Raw genomic sequence first — 25,160 nt, 5'->3', positions numbered from 1 at the left:
TGCTCGCACACGGGCTTCTTCGTGGCTGCAGCAGCAGCCTTAGCGTTTCATGACTGTCTCTGGGGTCCGCGCTGTTAGCCGCGGCTCGTGCCCGTCTCTGGAGCTCCTTCAAGCAGCGCTCTGAACCCCCTCTCCTCGCGCACCAGGAAACAAAGAGGGAAGAAAAAGTCTCTTGCCTCTCTGGCAGCTCCAAACCTTTTCCCGGACTCCCTCCCGGCCGGCCGTGGCGCACTGGACCCCTTCAGGCTGTGTTCGCGCCGCCAACCCCAGTCCCCTCCCTGCGCTCCGACCGAAGCCCGAGCCTCAGCTCCCAGCCCTGCCCGCCCCGGCGGGTGAGCAGACAAGCCTCTCGGGCTGGTGAGCGCCGGTTGGCACCGATCCGCTGTGCGGGGACCTCCCCGCTTTGCCCTCGGCACCCCTGTGGCTGCGCTGTCCTTCGCAGCCCCGAAGCTACCCCCCTCCGCCCCCCACAGTCTCCGCACGCGAAGGGGCTCCTAGTGTGTGGACACCTTTCCTCCTTCACAGCTCCCTCCCACTGGTGCAGGTCCCGTCCCTATTCTTTTGTCTCTGTTTATTCTTTTTTTCTTTTGCCCTACCCAGGTACGTGGGGAGTTTCTTGTCTTTTGGGAGGTCTGAGGTCTTCTGCCAGCGTTCAGTAGGTGTTCTGTAGGAGTTGTTCCACGTGTAGATGTGTTTATGGTGTATCTGTGGGGAGGAAGGTGATCTCCGCGTCTTACTCTTCCGCCATCTTCCCCTCATCCTAAAGCCTGATCTTTGTTTTTGATGGATATATGATGATTCGTAAATTTTCATCTGGATTCCAGATTTTAAGCTGCTTAGAGTTAGGGACTCATTTGCATTTCTAACCCTGAAAGAAAGAAATTAAAATGGATAGAAAGCCCATTGTGATGTTTGCACAGACGTGTAAAGAGAAAGCTTCAAGTGACGTATCGTAATAGCAGTATGATTACTGGGTTGGAGTCATTGATGAGAGAGTGAATTTTAAAACGCTTCCCTTCTTCTGTCTGGCAGAGCCCACCAAGACTTAGCTCTGGGTCCCCCCCTTTTACTAGTCATGCTGGGAGATCCCCAGACAGGCTCAGAGCCAGAGTCAGCGCACGCTGGGCCGTAGGGCAGGGATACGTTCGCCTCTCCAGAGGTTTTCTCTACCCTGGAAGTGCACAGACGCTGCTGGAGCTGGAAGCCACCAGCGCCGGCAGCAGCGGTGGGGGTTTCTGTCGGGGTCATCTGGCTAAGGGCAGCCCCGTCGCATGCGGGTGCACGCGCGCACGCACACCCCTCCTGCCTGGCTGCAGCTCCTGAAGGCGCAGCAGCAGCAGCGGTCCGCAGCCTTCTTCTCCACTCAGGTGTTTGGAAACATCGCCCTGGACGACGACACCAGCATCAACCGGCACAACAACTTTCGGACGTTTCTGCAAGCCTTGATGCTGCTGTTCAGGTGCGTTGTGGGGAGGTGGGTCCAGGCTCACTGGCTTCTTCACTCAGGATGGGACCACCCCCCAGCCCTGGTCACACTGGCTTCTCCACAGTGGACCTTTCCAGTTTCTCCTCTTTTCCTGCTTGTTATTCCCTAAGGGCTCCTGGGCCTCACGACAGCCGAAGGGGAGGCCCTGAGGAGGTCAGCCTGAGAGCGCCAGGCCGGGCCCGCCTCCTCCGCCTTGTCTCTGCTCCCCGGCGGCAGCTGCAAGGCCTCCAGTGGGGCTGCAGCCCGAGAGGTCTGGGAGGACAGAAGGTGTCCAAAGGGCTTTTCTTGGTGTGCCAGCCCCAAGCTTCCCGTCTGCTCACTTTAGTGATTCCGGTGATCTGTGCCATCAGGAGAAGCAGGGCAGTGGAGAGCTGCTGTCAGCAGCTTGTATCCACTCAGTGGGCCAGGGCACCCAACCGGCCAGCGGTGCCGTTCTGATGGGAGCTGCAGTTCCTGAGGCTCGGGTGTGCAGCCAAGGGGAGCACCAGGGCGGGGCCTGGAGGAGCACAGGCTGGTGTCAGCTCAGAGGCCTCACTGCGCGGATGTGTGTGGGACGGCTCCCCAGCCATGGCTGTCAGGCGTGGACACCCGTGGGCTGGGACTGTCCATCTGCCTGGCTTGAGAATGCACTTGTGGGCGGAGGCCAGAGAGTGGAACGTGCCTCCCTCATTCCCCATGACCCTAGGAGGGGAGAAAAGAGCTCTTTGTAGTGACTTATGGTGGAGGGGTCCTGACAGCACACCCTGCCTTGGGCCCTTTCCTGAGGTTTCACCATCTGTGTTCAGTTACGTAAATGCATCGGGCGGGCTGCTGCCAGGCCCACTCTTGGGGACCCCCAGCACATCTGGCCCTATGCAGATGCGTTTTGGGCACCGTGGGAGTTCTTCTTTATATGGAGGGTGAGCTCAGATCAGGCCTGACAGAGTTTTTGACTTGTTCTTTGCAGCAGATGAAGCATCCTTAGGCTTCTTATACTTTCCCCAAATAGTGTCGTTTCTCTGGACTTTAGCTATTACATTAACTTTATTTCTTTGTTTATTAATAGCCTGCCTTGTGCCACAAAAGATATGACGTGAGCCTTGGTTTTAAGCCTTTGATCTCAAAGATCTCTCTTCCTTCCTCATCTTGGTGTCACACGTGGGCACCCTCGTCATTCAGGCCTGGCACGGGCTGAACCAGCTGTTGTCCGTAGGGAGTGGGCCCAGCTTCTGCCCAGGGCTGACCACATAGGGGCACAGGGGGTACCCAGGCCTCTGGCCCACCTGCAGGTCTGGTGCACATCTGGTGCGGGCCTCACGCGCAGAAGCAAAAGTCCACGCAGGAGGGGCCTCTGTAGTAGCTGCTCAGAGTGGGGGTGCTCTTGATGTGTTCGAGAAGCAGTAGAAGCTGGGGAGGCTGGTGTGGGGTGAGGTCAGGGAAAGGGCAGGCTGTAGGTAGTCATGTGGATTTTAACTTTTGCAGGGAGTGAGGGGGTCATTGAGGGGTCATTGATCTTATCCCTGGGCTGCTGGTGGGGAGCGAGCATCCAGTTAAGAAGCTGTTGCAGCAGCTCAGGGAGGTGGGGGTAGTACGTGCCTGGCTGGTTTGAAGGCCGATGAGCTGGTGGTCAAGAGACGGTGAGAGAGGAGGCGAGGGTGGCTCTGCGTGTGTGGCCTGAGCAGAGGGAAGGGTGGAGTCCCTGTGTCCTGAATCCAGGAAGACTGGGCGGCTGTGTGCCGGGAGGAGATGGGAGCCCACGGGGAGACTCTGCCGTGGTGCTGGCCTCTGGCGCGGTGGATTCTTCCCCGTAGCTAGTGCTTGCCCAGTTATGATCAGCCTGAAAAGCTAATGCCAGCGGCTTCTTTTTTTTTTTTTTAATGGTAATATTGTATATTTATTTAAATTTAATACAGTCAACTGATAACTTTATAAATTGATACAGTCAAAAATTGTACACCATTAATTTTTTTTTTTTTTTATGTGGCGAGTTCCTTCTGGTCTGGTTCTATAGATTTGCTTTTTTTTTTTTTAACAATTTTTATCGGGGTATAATTGCTTTACAATGGTGTGTTAGTTTCTGCTTTACAACAAAGTGAATCAGCTGTACATATACATATGTTCCCATGGGAGGGAGACGAACAGCGGCTTCTTTTTAAGAAGGAACATCTGATACCCAGACCTCACACATGTGCGGGATCCCTGTGGGAAGGAACCCAGCTCTCCTGAATTCCCAGGTTCCCTCCCAGGGCCGGTCCTGGGCCTTCCTTCCTGGGCCTCATGCTCTGCCCTCTTCTCAGGAGTGCCACTGGGGAGGCCTGGCACGAGATCATGCTGTCCTGCCTCGGCAGCCGGGCCTGCGACGCGCTCGCCAATGCCGCCGAGTGTGGGAGTGACTTCGCCTACTTCTATTTTGTGTCCTTCATCTTCCTCTGCTCCTTCCTGGTGAGTCCCGGACGCTGTGCCCATCCCGTTGCCTGCATCAGCTGGTCTCAGACCGCCTTGGGCCCCCCTAGTCTCTTGCTGGTCCCTGATTTAGATCCATGTCACATGAAAGTTGATTCCATGTCGAAGGTCCTCGTTTCCCGAAAGGACCCACTGGGTAATGAGCTCCTGTGGGCCTGCCTTTACTTCTGTGGAAGGGGTCTTAAGTTTCTGTAGGGCAATTGTCCCTCAGTTCTCAGCTTCTAAAAGGACTTGCACCGTGGTGATAAGATACAAAGCAGCAGAATTCCAGCCAGCCTGCCTGTGGCCCATGAGCTACGGAAACTCGTGGGGTCAGGTTGGAGGTGTCAGCGGGCCAGGTCCCAGGGTGTGGATTTTATTACAAGTCAGCAGAAGGCTCTGGGACACTGTGAGCAGTGGCATCCTCTGCTTGACATCTTAAAACCTCACTCTGGCTTCTGGCTTCAGGTCAGGAGACGCTGTAAGTGAGCAGGAGATAATTGGAGGTGACGGTTGGAGAGGGTGAGTGTGAAAGAAGTTGTGTGGACTTGGGCTGCATCGTAAAGGTAGAGCCGACACAACTGATGATTGAACATGAGCATGAGAGTAAAGGAGGGAAAAAGGCTGCCTTCTGGGGTTTGCTGGGGTGATGGAGTGGGTGGTTCTTGCCCCGAGATGGAAAGGTTGGGGAGCCGTGGGCGTGGGGATGAGGAGGGGGGTTAGAGACACGTGGGGGCCTCTGGGCTGGAGATGTGAATTCGTCGTCGTTAGTATTTGGTGTATCCATCAGGCTTTGTGATACCCTCTAGGTCCCTGTGTGGTCCAGAGACCCACGGCTTAAACATTGCCTGAGCACTGATTAGAAATGCAGATTCCTGGGTCCCTTCCAAGACTTGCTGTATCGGGATCTCTGGGAGGGGGACCCAGGAATCAGTTTTAGTAAGCTTCCCAGGTGATTCTGTGTGTGCTAAATTCGAGGAGCATTATTTGAGAAGAGGGCTGAAGACCCAGCCCTGGGGGCATTTAGGAGGCAGAGAGGAGCATGGGATCCAGAAGTTGATTCGGAGCAGTGAGGCAGGTGAGAGCCAGCAGAGGGCAGTCCCCTAAAAACCAAGGGAAGAATGTGTCCCTAGTGGGAGGGAATCATCAACCATGTGAAGTACTGTCAGGAGGTAAAGTAGAATGATGACTGAGAATTGTTCATGGGGCGTGGAAAGGGAGAGGCCATGGGCGCCCTTCACAGAAACAGTTTCTTTGGAGTGTTAGGGTCAAAGCCTTACTGCAGCAGGTTCAAGAGATAATAAGAAGCAAAGAGCATAGCAAGAGCGGACACAGCGCCTTTCCACAGTGGGCAGTGCTGAGCAGACACTTCAGATTTCCAGTCATAACTTTCATGCAGGACCAGCCAGCACAGTTTGTGCTTTTCTCGGGCCATATTCTCTACTTGGCACCATGGGTAGCAAAGTGCATTATTCAGATTTGGGATTTACCGGACAAGTGTAAGGAGGGAGAAAACGATGTGTGTAAAAGTATCATCTTAGTGCTGGATATGGGATCAGGCCTGGGGACAGGCGGGAGGGGAGGGGAAGGACCACTGGATCGGAGGTCCCCATGGGACACAAGTGTTAGATTAGTGAGCCAGAAGGATAGGAACTGTGGGCAGAGAGTGAGACATCTGTGGTTAAGACTTGGAGGTGGTAATGGTAATGTTCATCGGTAGTCACTGGTAATGAGTTGTTTTGCACAGTCATACGAGTAAGGGGCTGAGATGATGGCGGGAGGCTGGCGGGAGGTCAGGGATCAGAGAGGCCAGGCAATAGTTGACCCATGTCTGTGGATATTAACAGCAACAAGAGTTAAGAGTAGATGTGGGGACAAATACAGCAAGTCAGGTGCACATTTCCCAGGAAGCAGGGGGAGGTTGGTAGACCATGAACCTTAAACGGCAGGCTTTTTTCTTAAGAGGATCGAGGTGGATATCAGTGTTTCACCTAGAGCAATGGAAGGTGAAGAATGTTCAGGTAAGATGAAGATAAAAGAATTTCTATTGGTGGTGAACTGAGAGTTTTGGAAGGTACAGTGGAAGGTTGGGGTAGTTGGGAAAGATGTGCATTTGAGACAGATGAGCTTCCATATTGATAGAAAAATACAGAAAAATCTATGAAACTAGTCTTTCACTAGTTGCAAGAAACCAAGGAGAGGATTTGCATGTTGGGGTCATTCCCTGATACCTCAGAAGACCCACTGTGGGCAGTGGGGAAGGAAAGCTTTCTGGAGAGTCACCCGTCTTGTAGGTAGTGGGGACATTGGTCTCTATGAAGTTCAAAGACATCTGGTGCTGCAAGAGCCAGCCAATCCATGGGTGCAAGGTTGAGCCCACCAGGTTGCCTTCACTGTGCTCTGGCTGCAGAAATACGGTTCCATAGAAAGCCACATTCATGATGCCACACCATCCACAGGACCAACACTCCCTGGACATGTCAAGGGTGAGCCGAGGCATGACATTATTCTGTTGATTCCATTCATCCAGCAACTCCACTTCTGAGTATATATCCAAAAGAAATGAAAACAGGATATTGAAGCAATATCTACACTCCCATATTCCTTGCAGCATTATTCATAATAGCAAAGATAGGAAACAACCTGTGTCCATCAACAGATGAATGAATATAGAGGATGTGATACACACACACACACACACACACACACAATTGAATAGTGTTCAGCCATGAGAAGGAAATCCTACAATTTGTGACAACATGGATGGACCTTGAGGGCATTATGCTAAATGAAATAAGCCAGGCAGAGAAAGACAAATAGTGCATAGTATCACTTATATGTGGAATCTTTCTTTAAAGAAGTCAGAATCATAGAAACAGAGTAGAAAAGTTGTTGCCAGGGCCTGGGGATTGGGGAAATAAGGAGAGGTTGATAAAAGGGTACAAACTTCCAGCTATATAAACAAAGTCTGAGTATTTGATGTAAAACATGGTGAGTATAGTTTTTAAGACTGTGTTATATAATTGAAATTTGCTAAGAGAGTAGAACTTAAATGTTCTATCACTAAAAGATAAACATGTGAGGTGATAGATGTGTTAGTTAATAGATGGCGGGAGCCCTTTCACAATGTATATGTATATCACATCACCACAATGTACACTTTAAGAATCTGACAATTTTGTTAATTCCACCGTAATAAAGCCTGGGGGTGGGGGACAAAGTGGTGCTGGCATAAGGATAAATATATAGAGCAATGGAATAGGATTGAGAGTCCAGAAGTAAACCCAAACATCTATGGCCAATTGATTTTTGACAAGGATGCCAAGACCATTCAATATGGAAAGAACAGTTTCTCTAACAAATGGAGAGGAGCTAACTGGTTATCCACATGCAAAAAAATGAAGTTGGACCCTTACCTCACTCCATGTAAAAATATTAACTCAAAATTGATCAGAGGCCTAAGTGTGAGAACTAAAACTGTAAAACTTTTAGAAGAAAACATAGGGAACCAATCTTCATGACCTCAGATTTGGCAAAGGATTCTTAGATTTGACATCATAATCACAAGCAAGAAAAGAAAAAAATAGATAAATTGAACTACTCAAAATGTAATACTTTTGTGCATTAAAGGATATTATAAAAATATGAAAATACAATAGAAGGAATGGGAGAAAATATTTTATAAGGGGTTAATATGCAAAATATATAAAGAACTCCTACAACTCAACAACAGAAAGAGAAACAACCATATAAAAATGGACAAAGAATCAGAATAGTCATTTTTCCAAAGAAGATATTCAACTGGCTATCCAACAAGCACAAAAAGACATTCAACATCCTTGGTCATTAAGGAAATGCAAATAAAAACCACAATGAGATACCGTTTTGCACTCACGAGGATGGCTAGAATAATTTTTTTTTTTTAAACAGAAGATACCAGGTGTTGGTGAGGACATGGAGAAATAGGGACTTTTGTGCATTGCTGATGGAAATGTAAAAAACAATAGCTTCTGTGGAAAACAGTTTGGAAGTTCCTCAAAAACTTAATCATAAAATTACCATATGACCCAGAAATCCCATTCCTAGGTATGTACACAAGAGAAATGAAATTATATGTCTACACAGAAATTTGTCCATGAATATTTATAGCAGCATTAACCATTAACAGCCAAAGGTGGAAACAACCCAAATGTCCATCACTGGATGAATGGATAAACAAATTGTAGTACATGCCTACAAAGGAATATTATCCAGCCATAAGCAGGAAGGAAGTTCTGACAAATGCTGCAACATGGATGAACTTTGAAAACATCACACTAAGTGAAAGAAGCCAGACACAAAAGGTCATATGTTGTATGGATTTTTTTATTCGAAATATCCAAAATAGACAAATCTATAGGTACAGAAAGGAGATTGGTGGTTTCTAGGGATGGGAGGACGGAGGAACAGGGAGTGATTACTTAGGAGTGCAAGGTATTCTTTAGGAGTGATGAAAAAATTTTGAAACTAGGGAAGTGGTGGTTGCACAGTATTGTGCGCACACTAAATGCCACTGAACTGTAGGCTTAATTGTATGTTAAGTGAATTTCAACTCAGTTAAAACAAAACAAAACAAAATGCCTGAGCTGTAGTTCTCTAGAGCCCAAACTATTAAGTCCAAAGTTGCTGCTTTCCTTGAAGGCTAACCTGAGAAGGGGAGAGGGTGGGGACCACACCCTGGAGGCGAGCAACCTGGACGGTCGGACAGATCATGGACAGGAGGCGCTGGGCCTGAGTGAGGGTGGGGCGGAAGAAGAGAGAACAGAAGCCTCCAGAGGACAGATGCTGGGCTGAGGTTAGCCTGTGGGGCCCAGCAGCCGGGGAAGGATGCTGCTGGTGGTGGTGGCAGTGTAAAGGGGGCCTGGGAAGCCCTCTGCAAGGCTGTGGAGGGAGCAGGTTGGGCAGGCTCTGCCTGAGTCAGTGACGTCTGCTGCCCTGTCTGCCTCACACGGAGACTTCGGCCGCAGGCGGAGAGGTGGGGGAGGGGCAGGCGAGGTCTCTGGATGTCACCTCTCTTCCTTCCTGTCCTGCAGATGCTGAACCTCTTTGTGGCGGTGATCATGGACAATTTTGAGTACCTTACGCGGGACTCTTCCATCCTAGGGCCTCACCACCTGGACGAGTTCATCCGGGTCTGGGCTGAGTACGACCCGGCTGCGTGGTGAGTGAGCCCCATGCTGCGTGGTCCTCAGGGGTGGCCCCTGCCACCCACGGATCTCAGCACAGGGCTGCGTGGTGAGTGAGCCCCATGCTGCGTGGTCCTCAGGGGTGGCCCCTGCCACCCACGGATCTCAGCACAGGGCTGCGTGGTGAGTGAGCCCCATGCTGCGTGGTCCTCAGGGGTGGCCCCTGCCACCCACGGATCTCAGCACAGGGCTGCGTGGTGAGTGAGCCCCATGCTGCGTGGTCCTCAGGGGTGGCCCCTGCCACCCACGGATCTCAGCACAGGGCTGCGTGGTGAGTGAGCCCCATGCTGCGTGGTCCTCAGGGGTGGCCCCTGCCACCCACGGATCTCAGCACAGGGCTGCGTGGTGAGTGAGCCCCATGCTGCGTGGTCCTCAGGGGTGGCCCCTGCCACCCACGGATCTCAGCACAGGGCTGCGTGGTGAGTGAGCCCCATGCTGCGTGGTCCTCAGGGGTGGCCCCTGCCACCCACGGATCTCAGCACAGGGCTGCGTGGTGAGTGAGCCCCATGCTGCGTGGTCCTCAGGGGTGGCCCCTGCCACCCACGGATCTCAGCACAGGGCTGCGTGGTGAGTGAGCCCCATGCTGCGTGGTCCTCAGGGGTGGCCCCTGCCACCCACGGATCTCAGCACAGGGCTGCGTGGTGAGTGAGCCCCATGCTGCGTGGTCCTCAGGGGTGGCCCCTGCCACCCACGGATCTCAGCACAGGGCTGCGTGGTGAGTGAGCCCCATGCTGCGTGGTCCTCAGGGGTGGCCCCTGCCACCCACGGATCTCAGCACAGGGCTGCGTGGTGAGTGAGCCCCATGCTGCGTGGTCCTCAGGGGTGGCCCCTGCCACCCACGGATCTCAGCACAGGGCTGCGTGGTGAGTGAGCCCCATGCTGCGTGGTCCTCAGGGGTGGCCCCTGCCACCCACGGATCTCAGCACAGGGCTGGTGGCTGCAGACATGTTTCAAGTGAGTGTTTCCCCTTTGGGTTTTGGCTGGGGTAAGTTAGGGTTCCATCCTGCTCTCCATGGGGTACTGCTGAGCCCGCCTCCCAGGGGGTACGCTCCTTCCCACTCTCGCTGTCCTTGTACATACAGCTCCCTGGGCTGAGAAATCCTCAGACCCTCCGTCCAGCCCTTCGGAGGTTACCTGGGGGTCATGGAAGGTTTTCAGGGCGTTGTGAGACTCAGGGTTCCTACTGAACGGCAGCTCACCGTCTTCTCACATCTGGGGTCGTGGAGAGCGTGTGGAAACAGAGAAGGACCTTCTCTCAGGGCCTCACCGTTCTTGTGAAGCTCTGAGACCTCTGTGGGCATTAATAATGTGGGGCCTCAGGACATCCTCCTCTGTGGACTCAGGGCTCTCCCTCCCCGCCATGTCCTTGACGTCAGGAGCCAAGTGCACCTCTGTGTCACCAGCCCAGGCCGCGAATAGAGGGTTCTTGGTAAAGTTTTATTGAAACCAGATGAGCTGCCAGGAAGGGTCTAGTGTGATTGAGGCCCTTTGGTCTTGGTAAAAAAAGGTTACTGCGCTGCTGTTGCATAAGTGAGGGGCGATTTGCTTGCAGACGGAGCAGGGGTGTCCTGAAGGGAGTGGCTTGGGGTCAGGAGGCGGTGGAGATTGTTTCATGGGAGAGGCCTGCACACCTGTGACATTTCGTCCCTGGGGTCAGCACGGCAGCACGGATCCACCATCTGCCCATTTGTCTGTTCCTTCATCGCTCACTCACTCATTCCCTTGCTCATTCATTCATTCGCCCTCTCGATCCGTGGCTTGAGGAGTTACTAAGGGTGTACTCTCCGCAGCAAAACACAGGACGCAGAGGGCCCGAGAGATCTGGCCGTCGGTAAGGCTCAGGCCTGCTCAGCGCGTCACTCACAGTGAGCCCGGGGGTGAGCTGTGCCCCAGGGCGGGGGCTCCCCTGGAACCGGGGTGCGGCCGCTTCCCGCCTCCTCTCCCTCAGGCTCCCTGGCCTGCCCGCGTCCCTGTGGCGCAGCTCTGTGTTTGGTCACCCTTTGTGTGGCAGAGGCCTGGAGGAGAGGGTCGGCGTCCTCGTGGGAGGATCCTGCTGCCCACAGAGCACCTGGGACTCTGCATCCAAGTCAGCAAGGGGAGTACTCTGGAGCCGCCTGACCCTCCAGCCCCAAAGCCTGGGAGCTTGGCTGGGCTCCCGTACCCACCTCTTACGCGGTCTCCCCGGATCCCCCATCCCATCACGGTGAAGATCCAGGAGGCGTTCTGTGAGGCCCTTTCCGGTCTGGGCAGCGCCAGAGCGTCTCTGAGTGTGTCCCAGTGTGTAGTGAAAAGTAGTGAGAAATGGACAGTTTTCACACAGTGTAGAGCAAGCCTGGCTGGTATTTATGGCTCGTGTTGTATGTGATTCTCATGGTCTTAGAGAGTCCCATCATTTGTTGGATGCATCAGCACATTTGCCCACAGCACGTGCTTGAGTCCACAGGCTCAGGGGTGTTCCTGGGTTCTCTGGTCGGCCCAGTCAGACTGGAGGGGAGACTGACCACACCCAAGGCCTGGTCCTTGTCAGGCAGAGGGCGGGAGAGAGTCCAGTGAGGCAGGACTGAGGCTCATTCCAGGAGGGTCATCCTGACTGTGGTCTGAAGAGATGCTGCTGCTTCTGGGCGTATATTTTTCTAGAGGAGAAAAACAGATGTTGTATAGAGCATGCCTTGGACTAACAGGCAAAGGCAAGTCAGTGCAGGCCTGCGAGAGGGGGAGCATGTCTCCCAGATCTCTATGGACTGTAGACCCAGCACCTCCCCAGTCAGCCCCAGGTGGAGCAGAATTAAGACATACAAGAAGTGGACTTGGGTCAGACTGCAGCTTTGTGATTGTGCACAGAGATGGCTGACTGTTTCCCAAATCCAGGGTTCTAGAACTGGGGCCTCTGGGAGGCATAGGCATTCAGGAATATGGTGAAGTGCTTATGGAAGAGTAGATAGCAGAATGTAAGCCTCAGCCCAGAGCAAGATACCACGCAAGATAACACAAGACCCCTAGTCCGAAAGTCGCACAGGCATGACCTGCAACTGACACTCAGACTTGCTTCTCCCACGAGTGGCTGGGGCAGCGGGAGGCTCGGCTGAGGCAGCTGAGCAGGCTGGGTCTGTACCCCACGACTGGGCAGGGCAGAGCGTGCTTGAGCCTTCAACTAGCCTCTGTGACGGACGCAGGGCTGTGACCATCTTTATTTCCCAGGGACCATCTGCTGTCTCCTCATTCTTGAGGAGGCTGAAACAAAAACAAACTTTATGAAATTTCCTGAGCTTTTGTGTGTATGTGTATTAGTGAGTGTGCACAAGCATGTGCATGTGTGTGCTGTCTGTGCACAGGTCTGTGTACACCCGAGTGTGTGTGTGTTTATGTGCAAGCAGGCACATATGTGTGTGTGCATGTGTTTTTGCATGTGCAGCAGCACGTGTGATTGTGTGCATGTGTGCATGTGACTGCAGTGCATCTTTGCATGTGTGTGTGTATGTGTGTGTGAGAATGCAGGTGTGCTTGGGCATGTATGTGCACATGTGTGTGTACACATGCATGCCATGGGGGGATGAGGAAGGCGTGGAGTTGTTGCTTCCTGGCGCCGCCTTCCCCCACCCTCCCTTTTGCTGTTGCCTCAGCGCTTCGTGGTGAAGTGTGGAGACTCAGCAGGAGGGTCGCTACCTGCTACCGTGAGCGATCTGTCTGCTCACCCTCATGGTCACCCATCTGTCCAGTAAACGTCCCTGAGCCTGTGCCATGTGCTGGGGCCTGGGGCCCACAGGGAAGCAGGCGTGTGCTCTCAGCTCTGCTCGGCCCAGCCGGGCGTGGGGCAGAGGAGCTGCAGGCCAGGCGTGTCTGTGGAGGGAGAGCTTACCTCTGGCTGGTGGGTCAGTGGAGGTGGCAGCTGAGCTGAACTGAAGGAGCGGGGTGGACGGAGCTCGCTCTAGAGGAGGGTGGGGGCGGGGGCACGGGAAGGCGCTGGGTGCCTGGCTCGCGGGGAGGGCGCATCGCAGAGGGGCTGCAAGGGTGGCCAAACAGCTAGCCTTGACTTCGTTTTATAGACAGAGAGAACAGCTTTGGAACCAGCGTGACAGGATCAGGCCCCCACTTTTCCTCTGGTGGCGGCTGAGGGGTTTGATGGCAGAAGAGAGAAGATGGGCCGAGGAACAGGAGTGACGGTAGGGGCTGTGCCTCCCCCAGGCTTCCAGCCTCTTTGTGCTGGTCCCTTGGGTCCACAAGGTTAGCAAGCACCTTGCGTGAGGCCGGAATGGGGCTTCCTCTTCCCTCCCTCTTTCCCAGAAGTAAACGCAACACAGTTTGGAGTTGGTGAGACTGAGGGGGCCATCTTGCCGGAAAGGCAAGCGTCAGCGTGGGCTGGGGTGCCCACCCGGGGACAAGGGGGACCCTTAGCCAGACCCGCAGACCCCAGGGAAGGACACGGTGTGCTCAGAGAGGCAGGGATAGTCAGGAGAGCCAGGTGTGCAGAGAAGGCTCGGCCAAGGGGGCCCTGGGGGCTCAGGCACTCAGGGAGTGAGGGGAGGGGCGGCCAGACAGCCATGATCGAGGCCCAGGGGTGCTGTGTGCAGGGTGGACACACAGGGCCCGAGGCTGTTCTGTAGGGAACGTCTCCTGGCTGCAGTGGGCTCTGGAAACTGTCTGCGGGCCGCCGCACCTCCTGGGGCTCTCCGGTCCAGGCCCCAGCCGGGAGCCGCCTGTCCAGCCTGCCCCAGCTCCACCTCCAGACTGCGCAAGGCTGGGCGGGCGGACGGGCTCCTCGTGCCTCCGTTGCCATGACCTGTGACGTTTCCTTTCCAGTTGCCGGATTCATTATAAGGATATGTACAGTTTGTTGCGTTGTCTTGCGCCACCCGTTGGCTTAGGGAAGAACTGCCCTCGTAGGTTGGCCTGCCAGGTGTGCTACTCCAGAGCCTCCAACTGACATACTCTCCCCTGCCCGAAATGCAAACACAGCACACACTCCCTGCCTGGTTTGGGAATGATGACACCTCACCTCTCGCCCCTCCTGCCCTGTCCTGCCCGCACTCCAACCTCCGGGACACTTCGGTTCCCCATCTGACTCCCGACCCCTCCAGCTGGCTGGGGACAGGCAGCCTCGTGAGACAGTGCGCACAGAGCTTTCTGGCCGGGCCGTGAGGATGGGGACCGGGTCCCACCTGTGCCAAGGAAGCAGGCGTCTCACCCGGATTTGCCTCCGGGCTCTTGAAGGTGGACTGAAGGTCAGACAGTCCAGAGGCCAAGGGCCCCCGAGGAGGGGGGTGTGGGCGCAGGTAGACCAGGAGCAGCTGCCCCTCTGGTCAGGAGAGTCCAACAACCCAGGGCTTTCTGGTTCCGGGGCGGAGGACAGGGCAGAGGCAGTGGGGGCCCAAAGACAGGTCCTGCTTCACCTCTGGATGGAGCCACTCAGCTGAGCCCAGGAGCCCTGGGAGGAGGGCCAGACCCTGGGGTGGATCCACCTGCCAGGAGAAGGCTGTCCCCCTTCTCTCTTCGGTGGCCTGAACCCGCCTGTGTCTCTGGGAGCCCAAGCAGGTCCCGTAGGCAGCCATCCCAGGGGTGGAGGTGAGGCTTCAGGACTGGTGGCCCGTCTGCCTCGGAGGAGACACAGTCAACAACCCCTGGACACCTCCCTGAGCCTGGAGCCTTATTCCTTATGTTGGTCCCAGCCCTTCCTGGCATGCTGTCAGGAGGGTACAAGAGTGGCACCAAGCCACATCTCACCCCAGCTGCCCCCCCGTGCCCCCTCTGCAGTCTCCCGTTTCCCACCCAGCCTTGACCCAGCAGCAGCCCTGCCCCGGGCCGGCCTCAGGTGTCTCTGGGGCCGGAGCTGGCCTTGGCCCCGTGGACTTCGTCTCTAGAGCCTCGGGGCTCCCTGCAGAACAGCGTGGCTCTCGCTCTAGTTTTCTGGCCTGCTTTAGACTTTTCTCCACTTTTTAAGCCTCTCGGCTCACTTGGAAGCAAACTGAGCGTGACTGTGCTCACCAGGCAAGCTGATGTCTGTGCTGTGGATCTCCAGCCGGCCTTGCTGGTCACTTAACTCTACCAGCCGCCCTGGCATGTGGTGGAACAGCTCTTTTCCGATTTGGCATTACCCGTGGCTTCTGAAAGTGTAAAATCAGAGCTGACAACCCAAAGCCGCCCCGATGCAGCCTGTCATTCCCTCCATGTTCATTAGCTCAGATGTCCCCCTGCCCGCTCCCTGCGTGCGACCAGAGTGCGGAGGTGAGGCTGGGGGCAAGGAGGGGATCGAGCCCAGCAGAGAAATTCCTCATTTTACCTGTTTTGTCGTTTAATCCGACGCTGGTTAACTGGCTCTGTTTTCTTGTCTGCTTCCTCCCCCTTCCCTCCTGCTGCGCCCCTCCCGTGGACCCCACTCTGCCTCTGTCCTGTGGGCCGGGCCTCCAGTGGGCGCATCAGTTACAATGATATGTTTGAGATGCTGAAACACATGTCCCCGCCCCTGGGGCTGGGGAAGAAATGCCCTGCTCGAGTTGCATACAAGGTAGACCCCACGCCCACACCCCGCAGGCTGTCTGTGCTGCGGCCGGGCTCCCGTGTCTCTTCTGGGGCTTGTCCATCTGTTTGTCTGCTGCTGTGCTGTCTCACTGTTTCTTTCTCTTCTCTGCCCCGACCATCTCTGCTTCCTTCCCAAACAGAGGGAAGCAGGCACCACGAGCTGTCCCTGCACTGGCCCCTTGTCCCCCAGGGCTGCCTCTCTGAGAGCCCCCGGGGAGGCCCGGGGACACGGCGCTGGAGCCCACCAGCTGCCTCTTCTCTCCTTCCCTTCTCTTTCCCAGAAAGGAGGGGACAGACCAGCTTTTTTGACAGAGCCTGTTTTTGTTCTGAGCTCAGGACCACACTCTGCTCCTCTGTCCCCTAAGCCCCTGACGTGGGTGGAGTTGTCTAGCCCTGAGGGTCTGACCCTGGGGGAGCAGCGGCCTGCAAGGCCTCTGCAGGGTGCACCTGAGGAGCCCGCCCCCAGCCCCCAATGTGCAGAACTTCCCGGGCTGGGGAGGGAGCGTTGTCTCTAGGGCTTCGTGGGTTCATGGAGCCTTAAGAAGGAAGGGTGCTGGAGAGAGGCATCCTGCCTTCATTCCTGGGGCTCCAGAGGGCCCTGCGGGGTGAGAACAGCCTCTGGGGCCTGGGTGGTCCCATGTCCCTCCCACCCTGCTGCTGAGGGCCCAGCGGGCTGAGCTGCAAGGAGGGGGGTAAACTGAGGACACTGCCAGGCCTCCCTCCCGGGTGGGCGAGCAGGCCACATAGCCCCATCCCCAAGCCTGCTCCCACCTGCCTCTGCATCCTCCATCACCCCCTTGGTGAGTAAGCACCCCCCATCCCTCCAGCGCTCTGCCCTCTCAAGAGCCCTCAGTACTCCCGAGACCCAGCCAGCATGTGTCTGGGGCCTGACTGCTGTCTCCCTCTCTGAGCAGGCTTCCCACCAGAGCTTTCATCTTTCTGATTCTGTCCACGCTGTCTGTCTCTGTGCTCCAATTCTGGGCTTGCATCTCTTCCCTGGCTCAGCACAGCCTCTGGGAGCTAAGTGGCTCCTCCAGGCCATATTCAGACGCCTCTAGTGTCTTCCTTGGTCCTCCCCTGCCCGGCATGTGAGTCGAGCCTGCCTGGAGGCCCTGCATGAAAGGCTGTAGCTTTGTCCCCAAGAAGGAGAGCTGTGTCCACACTGACACCTGGGGCCAGGGTGGGCAGCCAGGGCCGTGACGGGGTAGCCTTTGGAGTTCCTCCCGGGTGTGCTGGCCAACTCCAGGTTCTGGCAGTGAAGAGACCAGGTGAGGCCTCGTGGTGGGTGGAGGTGGATGGGCTTGGTGAGCTGGGGAGGGTCAGGAGATGCACAGAGCGCCATGTCCCAGAGGGTCTAGGCCCAGGCAGAGACTCCTGTCTGTTTGCCCTGGTCTCACCCCTCTGCTGCTCCCTGAGATTCCTGGCTCTCCCGGGCCTGGGCAGGCAGAGGGGCTCTGGCAAAGGTGCCCGGATGGAGCTCTCCTCTCTTGGAAAACACCTGCTTGCCCCTCCTTCCCGCTGGCCCCTGACTCCCTGCCTCTCCCCTGGCGTGGGACCCCTCTGCCTCTCCCACTGCCTCGGTGCTGGTCTGCAGGGACATCGTGCTCTGGGAAGCCGTGTGTGTCACACAGGTGACCAGCAAGGTCCTAGGACCATGATTGGAGGTGCCAAGTGGGGCTTTGCCAGCATTAGGGGACGGAGTCTGAGCTCATGTCTCTAGCCACCTGCCCTCCATCAGGCTGAAGACTGGATTTGGTGCCAGGGTGCTGGGGGCAGGCCTGGGGGCAGAGTGGCCCTACCCAGAAAAGGGACAGAGAGGCTGCCCTGTCACAGGGTGCAGGCTTGGCAGAGGGCAGGCAGACCCCAGGGAGGGGCCCTGTGCCCCCACCTCTAGCTCCGATCCTGGATGCGAGAGGACAGGGAGCTCACGGTGCCCTGAGGGCTCTACTTGGCAGGCGAGGTGGCCCCCCGATGCTCAGGACGTTCCAGGCACACCTGAGACCCTTTTCCTCCTGGAGATCGCGTAAGTTCTCAGAGCCTCAGGGACACACCTGTCTCCAGCTGTTCTGTCCTGGAAAATGGAAGAGAGGAAAGGGGGCTGTTCACCTGATGGGGAAACAGGGAGCAAGCTTGCAGGGCTCCCAGTCTGGTGCGAGCACTTGTGCTCCTGTGGGATGGCCCTGGGTCCGCAGGCAGCTGGCTGAGCCCGAGGCCCTGCGCAGTCACATCTCTTTGGGTCCTTCTCCCTGGAAGGAGCTGCTCTCTAAGGCTTCCCTTGCTGCCTTGGGCTGGTGGCATCAAGCATCTGCTCCTGGCCCCCTAGCTGGGTGGTGAGAGGCAGAGGCCTTCCCGGGGCTGCGGGTCTCCTCACTGGGAACTGACCTCTGAGCCTGTGGTCTTGGTTGCCCCACCCCTCGTCCAATGCTCCTGTCTGTGGGCTGCCTCAGGGGTCCTGCAGCCAGCCCAGACCCCTCTTCAGCCTAGGCCACACACTTGTTCTGTCATGGGCAGTGGGCAAGGGCCCCTCTGGCTGAGACACGCCTGTGCTTTCAGAGAGATCCAGGCTTATGGCCTGGCCCCATTGTACAAGATGTCCCTGGACTTCTACTTTTCTGCAGCCAAGGGAACCCTCAGCTCAGATGAGGGTGGGGGTCCAGGGGTAGTGTGAATGCTGGCAAAACTCCCATCCATCCAACCTCTCGGTCCTGGGCACCTGCAGGGACCACCTCTGGGAGGCCAAGCCCAGCCTCCAGGGCCCTCGAGCACTGTGTAGCCCTGTGGCGGGGGCACCCTGGGAGGCCTGGCCCTGACCTGCCCCCTTGTCCCCAGCGCCTGGTTCGTATGAACATGCCCATCTCCAACGAGGACATGACCGTCCACTTCACGTCCACGCTGATGGCCCTCATCCGGACCGCACTGGAGATCAAGCTGGCTCCAGGTGAGCGAGCCAGGCTTGAGGGAGGTACAGAGCCAGGGCTGCGTGAGCGCCCCTGGGAGGCGCCCCAGGCAGCTGTGCAGGGGCGGGAGGAGGGGCCTGTCTGGACTGGATGGAGAGCGACTGCCCCTGGTACCTCTGTCAGACTGACCTTGTCCCCCGAAACCATCCTGCACGTTAGTGCTGCAGTGATCCCATTTTCACGTGAGGAAGCTGAGGTGGAGTGAAATGGAATGACTCCAGATTTCCCAGAGTTCTGCAGTGCTGGAGCCAGCGTCACATGAGCCAGTACCCCTCATGTGGTGAATAGTCTGCCCCTTCCCCATAGTGAGCCCAATTCCCCCATCAGGCCCTCTCTGGAGTCACTGGTAGAACGACACAGCCTGAGCCAAACCAAGGAGGAAATGAACCTCCCCTCCCCACCGCAAGTGATGACAGCTTCCCCTTCGCAGAGAAAATGAGCCACCAGAGGGGCCCTCTCCCCACATGGCCTTCCTCCCTGCATCCGTGCCCTTGAGCTCCGCCCTCTCTTGTGTAGCAGATGAGCAGAGGCCAGTCCTCCCGCTTGCACACTCTGCCCTGTTTTCATCATCTACCCAAGGATGTCATGACAGAAATTCTGTATTCTATTTCTTGCCCTGTCAGCTTTCTCTCTCTGCTGGATTATTTCTATCAATGTGTAAATGTGCTGTTATTTTTCCTATTTTTCAAAAGATTTTCTCTTCCCCCTCCATCGACTTCTCTCTTTTTCTTCTCTCCTTCTTAGCAACAGGAGACACAGGTCTGCATTGTCTCTGATTTCTCCCTTCCTAGTCTGCAGTCCATCTTTCACAGTGCAAAGCTTTGCTGGAACTGCTCTTGTCAAGCTCCGCAGGGACCTCCCCTTCTCAGCCCTTGCCTTACGGACCTGTCCACAGCCTTTCCGCAATTGTCACTCCCTTCTGTGTGAAACCCCTTTGTGTCTTTTTCTGGCTTCTCCCAACCTCTGAAGGTCACTGTGTGCCTCAGGCATACATTCTCACCTTTTCCCATGGCTTCCAATGTTGTGAATTCCAATTTTGTATTTTTAGTCCAGGTCTGCTCCTACACCCCAGGCTTATATACCCCACAAATTATTCACCGTCTGTACCTGGAGGCCCAGTGAGCATCCAGAGTTCATGTGCTGACCCTTGCGCTCCAGATACTACCCAGATTCCTCCCCGGCTCCATCAGTGGAAACTGCTGTTAGAGTTGCTCAAGCCAAAACGTTTGCAGTCATTTTTATGTCCTACTTTCTTTTCTTACCCTACTTCTGATCCATATCTGAACCCTTATAATATCTTCTGACTCCACCTTCAAGATACACTCAGAATATGATCGCTTGTCCAAACTTTCCTGCTGCCACCTCCTGGTCCAAGTCACTTCTGTTCTTCTTGACTGGATTGTTGCAGTAACCTTCTAACTGGTGTGCTTCTGCCCTTGCCTCTTTCAGTCTACCTTCAACACAACAGCCAGAATGGTCATGTTAGAAATCAAACCAGTAAAATTATCAAACCTCTAGCTAGTTTGATCACGAAAAATAGATAAAAATAACCAATATAAGGAACGAAAGAGGGAATATCACTGTAGATCCTGCTGACATTAAATGGACAACAAGGAAATTTTGTAAACAACTTTATGTCAATAACTTCAGTAACTTAGATGAAATGGAAAAATTCCTTGACACAAGCTATGAGGCTCATTCAAAAATAGATAACCTGGGAAAAAAAAGGAACTAGATAACCTTAGTAATACTGTATATATTAAATAAATTAAATTCATAGTTAAAAATCTTCCAACAAAGAAAATCATGGTCCCAATTTGTTTCATTGATGAAGTCAACCAGACGTTTAAGGAGGAAATAATTCTATACAAAGTCCTCTAGACAGTAGAAAAAGAGAGGGTATTACCCAATTTATTTTACGAGGCCAGCATTACTCTGGTACCAAAACTAGACAGAGACATTACAAGCAAAAAAAATTACAGACCAACATTCCTCAAGAATACGAACAATAAAATTTTCAACACAACTTTAGCAAACTGAACATGGTGATTAAAGTAGGGTTTATCCCGGGAATGAAAAATGCAAGATGGGTTCAAGTTTAAAAATCAATCAATATAACTTAATATATCAAGGAGGAAAAAACCATATGATTATCTCAATAGATGCAGAAAAAGCTTTGACAAAATTCAACATCCACTTATGATACATAAATTCTACATAAACTAGATATTAAAGCAAACTTCCTCAATCTGATCAAGGATATCTATGATAAACCTACAGCTACTGACATGCTTAACAGAGAAAGCCTGGCTCCTTTCCCCCTAAGATCAGTAACAAGGCAGGGATGTCTCCTGTCACCATTTTTGTTCAATATCATACTTGAGGTTCTAGCCATTGTCACAAGTCAAGAAAAAGAAATAAGAGGTGTACCAATTGGAAATAAACAAATAAAATTGTCCCTATTCATGATTGACATGATTATCTGTACAGAGAATCTTAAAGAATCAAATAAAAAGTTAATAAAACCAAAGCATCTACAAGCCTAGGAATACCAAGGATTGCTGGGAACCACCAGAAGCTAGGAAGAGACAAGAAGCGTTCTTCATTAGAGCCTTTCAAGGCATCACAGCCTTGTCGATACCTTGACTTTGAGCTTCTGGCCTCCAGAACTGGGACAATATGTTTCTGTTGTTTAAAGCTGTAAGAAGAAGTTACTAAAGCTAATACCTGAGTATAGCAAAAAGGTTAGTATATGAAAAGCAAATGCATCCCTATAGATGAGCAATTAACAACTGAAATTGAAAAAGTTCCGTTAAAATTGCACCAAAAACAGCAAATAACTGGCTAACTCTAAAAATATACGTGCTAGAGTGTATGCTGCAAGTTTCAGAATATTGACCAAAGGAATCTTCTTTAATAAATAAGCCAAGCACAGCATCGTGTTCATGGGGAGACTCAGAGTTGTCAGTTCTCATATTGGTCGATAGGCTCAGTGTTGTGCCAGGCAAAACCCCAACAGGCTTTCTGGGTTGGAATTTATAAACTGATTCTAAAATATACGTAGACAAGCACACAAACTTGAGTAGCAAAAACAATTTTGCAAAAAGAATAAAGTATTTTAGCCATTTAAAGAATGACAATAGTAAGTACTGATGAGAATGCAGAAAACTCGAGTTCTCGTGTGCCTAGTGTTGGATACAGTGGTACCGCCGCTTTGGAAAACAGCTTCACCGATCTTGATCGTGTGGCCCAGGCATCCCACTCCTAAGGGAGATGACATGAAGGTATACACGCACACAAAAACCTATACGCTAAAGTTTGTGGCTTTATTCATAATCGCGCCAAACTGTAAACAACTCAACCATCAGCCAAACGGTGACAGATAATCAAACTGGTGTGTCTGTGCGATGAGACGGTTCTCACTCAGCAACAGAGAAACAGGCTGCCGATGTGCTTGGCATGGGTGGGGCTCAGATGCCTCGTGCCGGGTGAAAAGTCAGACTCGACAGCATGTTGTGTGAAGCCTTTTGTATGACATTCTGAGAAGTTGAAACAGTTGAGACAGAAAACGCATCGCTGATGCCAGGGCCCTGGGAGAGGGCGAAGGGGTGGGCCACAAAGGGTACGGAGGGAGCTTGGCAGGGGTGCCGAGCTCCTGCCTGGATTGTGATGGTGGGTCCACGGTCATATGCATTTACCGAAGTTCACAGAGTGGGAGAACTAACAAGGTGAATGTTTATGTACGTAAATCACACTTTAATAAACACGATGTTTAAAAAAAGATGGATCAGAGTACTTTATTGCTCTGCTTGGACCCTCTGCTGCTTCCTGTCTCAGCGGCCCCCACCTGCACGTCCTCTCCCTCTGCTCCAGCCTCGCCCTCCTGGCTCCCTGGCCCCCTTCAGGGTCCCGTGAGCCCTTTTCTGGCCGTTCTGTCCAAACTGCAGCCCCTCCCGATAGTTCCTGTCCCTCCCCTCTTGGTTTTTCCTGTATCCAACAGACTGGATTTTTAACTTACTGCTACGTTATTGTAGATTAAAATCATGCAACTCCACAAGGGCAGTTTCCTTTGGTTTTGTTCCATCACGTAGAACAACACCTGGTGTTCGGTGGGCGCTCAGTAACTTTTATGGAATGATTGACCAATGGCTGGAACACTGCGGTGTCCCTTCCCAATCCCATCGCCACCGATGCCTACACGCCCTGGCACCCTCGCCACTGGGCGGCTCAGCTCCCACACCTCTTTAGACAGGTTCTGGCGGGGAGCGCTTTGACCAGCCTCCACGGCAGTGTTTCTTCCCCGTGCACCTTTCCTCCAGCATGGGGTCTCTCCCCGCCCACCCCAGCTCTGCCTGTTCCTCCAAGGGGTCTGTGGGATGGCTCCTAACATCTCTCCTCCCTTCCCACCCTTATCCTGCCCCAGCTGGCACAAAGCAGCATCAGTGTGACGCAGAGTTGAGGAAGGAGATTTCCTCTGTGTGGGCCAATCTGCCCCAGAAGACCCTGGATTTACTGGTGCCACCCCATAAACGTAAGTAGGGTGAGAAACTCCCCCTGCCCGCCCCTCTTCTGTCGCACCCAGAGGCAGAGCAGGGAGTCCTGGGTGAGGGCAATTGTTGAGTCACCTTGGAGAGGAGGGCTCACGTCCTTGATAGCCCAGAGCACTCATCTCCAAGGTGGGTGCCAGGGGCTGTGGGAGATGTCTGGGCCGTATTCCATTGGGCAGAGCCACCCACACTCCTAGTGTGGGGAATTCCTTTCCGAAAATCCAGAGAAAAGGTAGGGAGACGCCTACAGTTGGAGCTGGCAGAAGGATGAGGTGTCTGGGGTTAAGCTGAGCTGTGCTGTGTTGGGTGGAGCCCAGTGGGGACTGGGGAGGAGTCAGTGCAGCTCCAGGTGGGCCACAAGCCCCACGGTCCCCCCCGCGGGTCCAGGAGTCCTCGTGGTGGCTGCTGGCTCCTCACCCCAGCCCACCCTGCATGTCCCCTTTCTCTTGTATTCCCTCCCTTGCCTGCCGTGCTCTCCAGCCGATGAGATGACAGTGGGGAAAGTGTACGCAGCTCTGATGATATTCGACTTCTACAAACAGAACAAAACCACCAGAGACCAGATTCACCAAGCTCCCGGAGGCCTGTCCCAGGTACCAGGTTCCAGGAGTTCCAGGAAGTAACCCCGAGACTCTGCCACCTTCCACTGTTTGGCAGCAGAGGGGAACCAGCCCCTTCTTGAAGAAAGTGCAGTGGGGAAAAAAGGAAGATGAGAGGCGGTTCTTGCGGCCGCCTCTCTGGCCCACAGTTAGAAACCCCATATACCCTGTGCTTCCGTTAGTGGGAGGTGCACACAGGTGGGGCCCACAGAGGTTCAAACCTACTGCCCAGGGTCATGATGTGTCCCACTCATGCCTCTGGCTGGGATAGTTTGGAGGACTTTCTTCCAGAGGTCATCCTTCAAAGATGACGACTTCACCACACAGCCAAAACCTTGGGTGACCGTGTGTAGACTCTCGTCTATAAAGTTGTCCTGTGTCCAGCACTCAGGACATTCACCCCCAGGGTGCGAAGTGTCTGGTGCCCACACCCAAGCCCTGAAATCTCCTCTGAATTCTGCTCAGCCTGGGACTCTGGCAGCCTCTACCAGTCAATCCAAGTTGATGATGAGATGAAATCTTTTTGCCATTTGTAATCAGATCCAGTCCCCAAATTGTGTAGGAAGGGAAACTGAGGCTCCAAGAAATGAAATGACTGTTCCGAAGTCACTTACAGGCCAGACTGGGAATGGAATTCTGATGGGCGAAGGGCAGGCCCAGGGATCCCCATCCTGCCCTGGGGGTTCCGGACAGGTGGCCTAGCACCTCATTGCCCGGGGTCCACGGGGCGTCCCCGGCCTCAGAGACCCTCCTCCTGGCGCCCCTTCTGCAGATGGGCCCCGTGTCCCTGTTCCACCCTCTGAAGGCCACGCTGGAGCAGACGCAGCCGGCCGTGCTCCGCGGAGCCCGGGTTTTCCTTCGGCAGAAGAGCTCGGCCTCCCTCAGCAATGGCGGGGCAGTGTGAGTACCACCGGGGCAGGGCGTGGGGCCTTGGCGGGAGGAGGGCAGGGTTCCCCCCGGGGCTCCCGTGGGCAGTGCCCCAGGACAGGGAGCCCTCGGGTCTCACCGCCACCCAGCCACACCCACCTCCACCCAGATGCTTCGCGGTGGGTCCAGCTGGTCCAGTCTGCCGCTGGAGCTGGTTCTGTGGTGCGTCTGAGGCTAATTCCTGTAACAGTAGACAGGTGCTCTGATGGCACCGGGGTCACCTGATTTAGACAGTCTGCTATTCCAGACCACGCCTCCCACTGCGGGAGCCTGTTTCTCTCTCAGGTGAGGGCTCCCCTCTGCTTCCTCGCTGGCCTTTGGTGCCTGCAGACCATTAAGAAGGTATCTGTTTCCACCTCAGCTTCTCACTGCTTTTTGTTAACGGCCTGTTCGTGTTCTAATCTTCCTTTAAGACACTTTCCCTCTCAGATCTCCATTTTGATATTGATGTCTGTTTTGTAGACAAATTGGCAAGGTCTTTCCCT

At 54.2% G+C, this 25,160-nt stretch overlaps 1 protein-coding gene across 1 annotated transcript in view; it reads left to right on the top strand.

Moving 5' to 3' along the window:
- CACNA1B (calcium voltage-gated channel subunit alpha1 B) overlaps positions 1 to 25,160 on the top strand; it is a 197,347-nt gene that overhangs the window by 166,974 nt on the left and 5,213 nt on the right. Inside the window, exons 36-43 of the mRNA XM_007458994.1 lie at positions 1,368 to 1,459; positions 3,763 to 3,907; positions 8,980 to 9,107; positions 15,535 to 15,631; positions 18,475 to 18,583; positions 23,026 to 23,133; positions 23,630 to 23,742; positions 24,521 to 24,648. Of these exons, the coding sequence (XP_007459056.1) occupies positions 1,368 to 1,459; positions 3,763 to 3,907; positions 8,980 to 9,107; positions 15,535 to 15,631; positions 18,475 to 18,583; positions 23,026 to 23,133; positions 23,630 to 23,742; positions 24,521 to 24,648 (920 nt within the window). The remainder of the gene's footprint in view (positions 1 to 1,367; positions 1,460 to 3,762; positions 3,908 to 8,979; positions 9,108 to 15,534; positions 15,632 to 18,474; positions 18,584 to 23,025; positions 23,134 to 23,629; positions 23,743 to 24,520; positions 24,649 to 25,160) is intronic.

This window comes from Lipotes vexillifer, unplaced genomic scaffold, assembly GCF_000442215.2.
Source record: "Lipotes vexillifer unplaced genomic scaffold, Lipotes_vexillifer_v1.1 scaffold636, whole genome shotgun sequence".
In the NCBI taxonomy this organism is placed as follows: domain Eukaryota; kingdom Metazoa; phylum Chordata; class Mammalia; order Artiodactyla; family Lipotidae; genus Lipotes; species Lipotes vexillifer.
The sequence above is the reverse complement of the archived record's forward strand: the minus strand, read 5'-3'. Positions and strand labels throughout refer to the sequence as shown.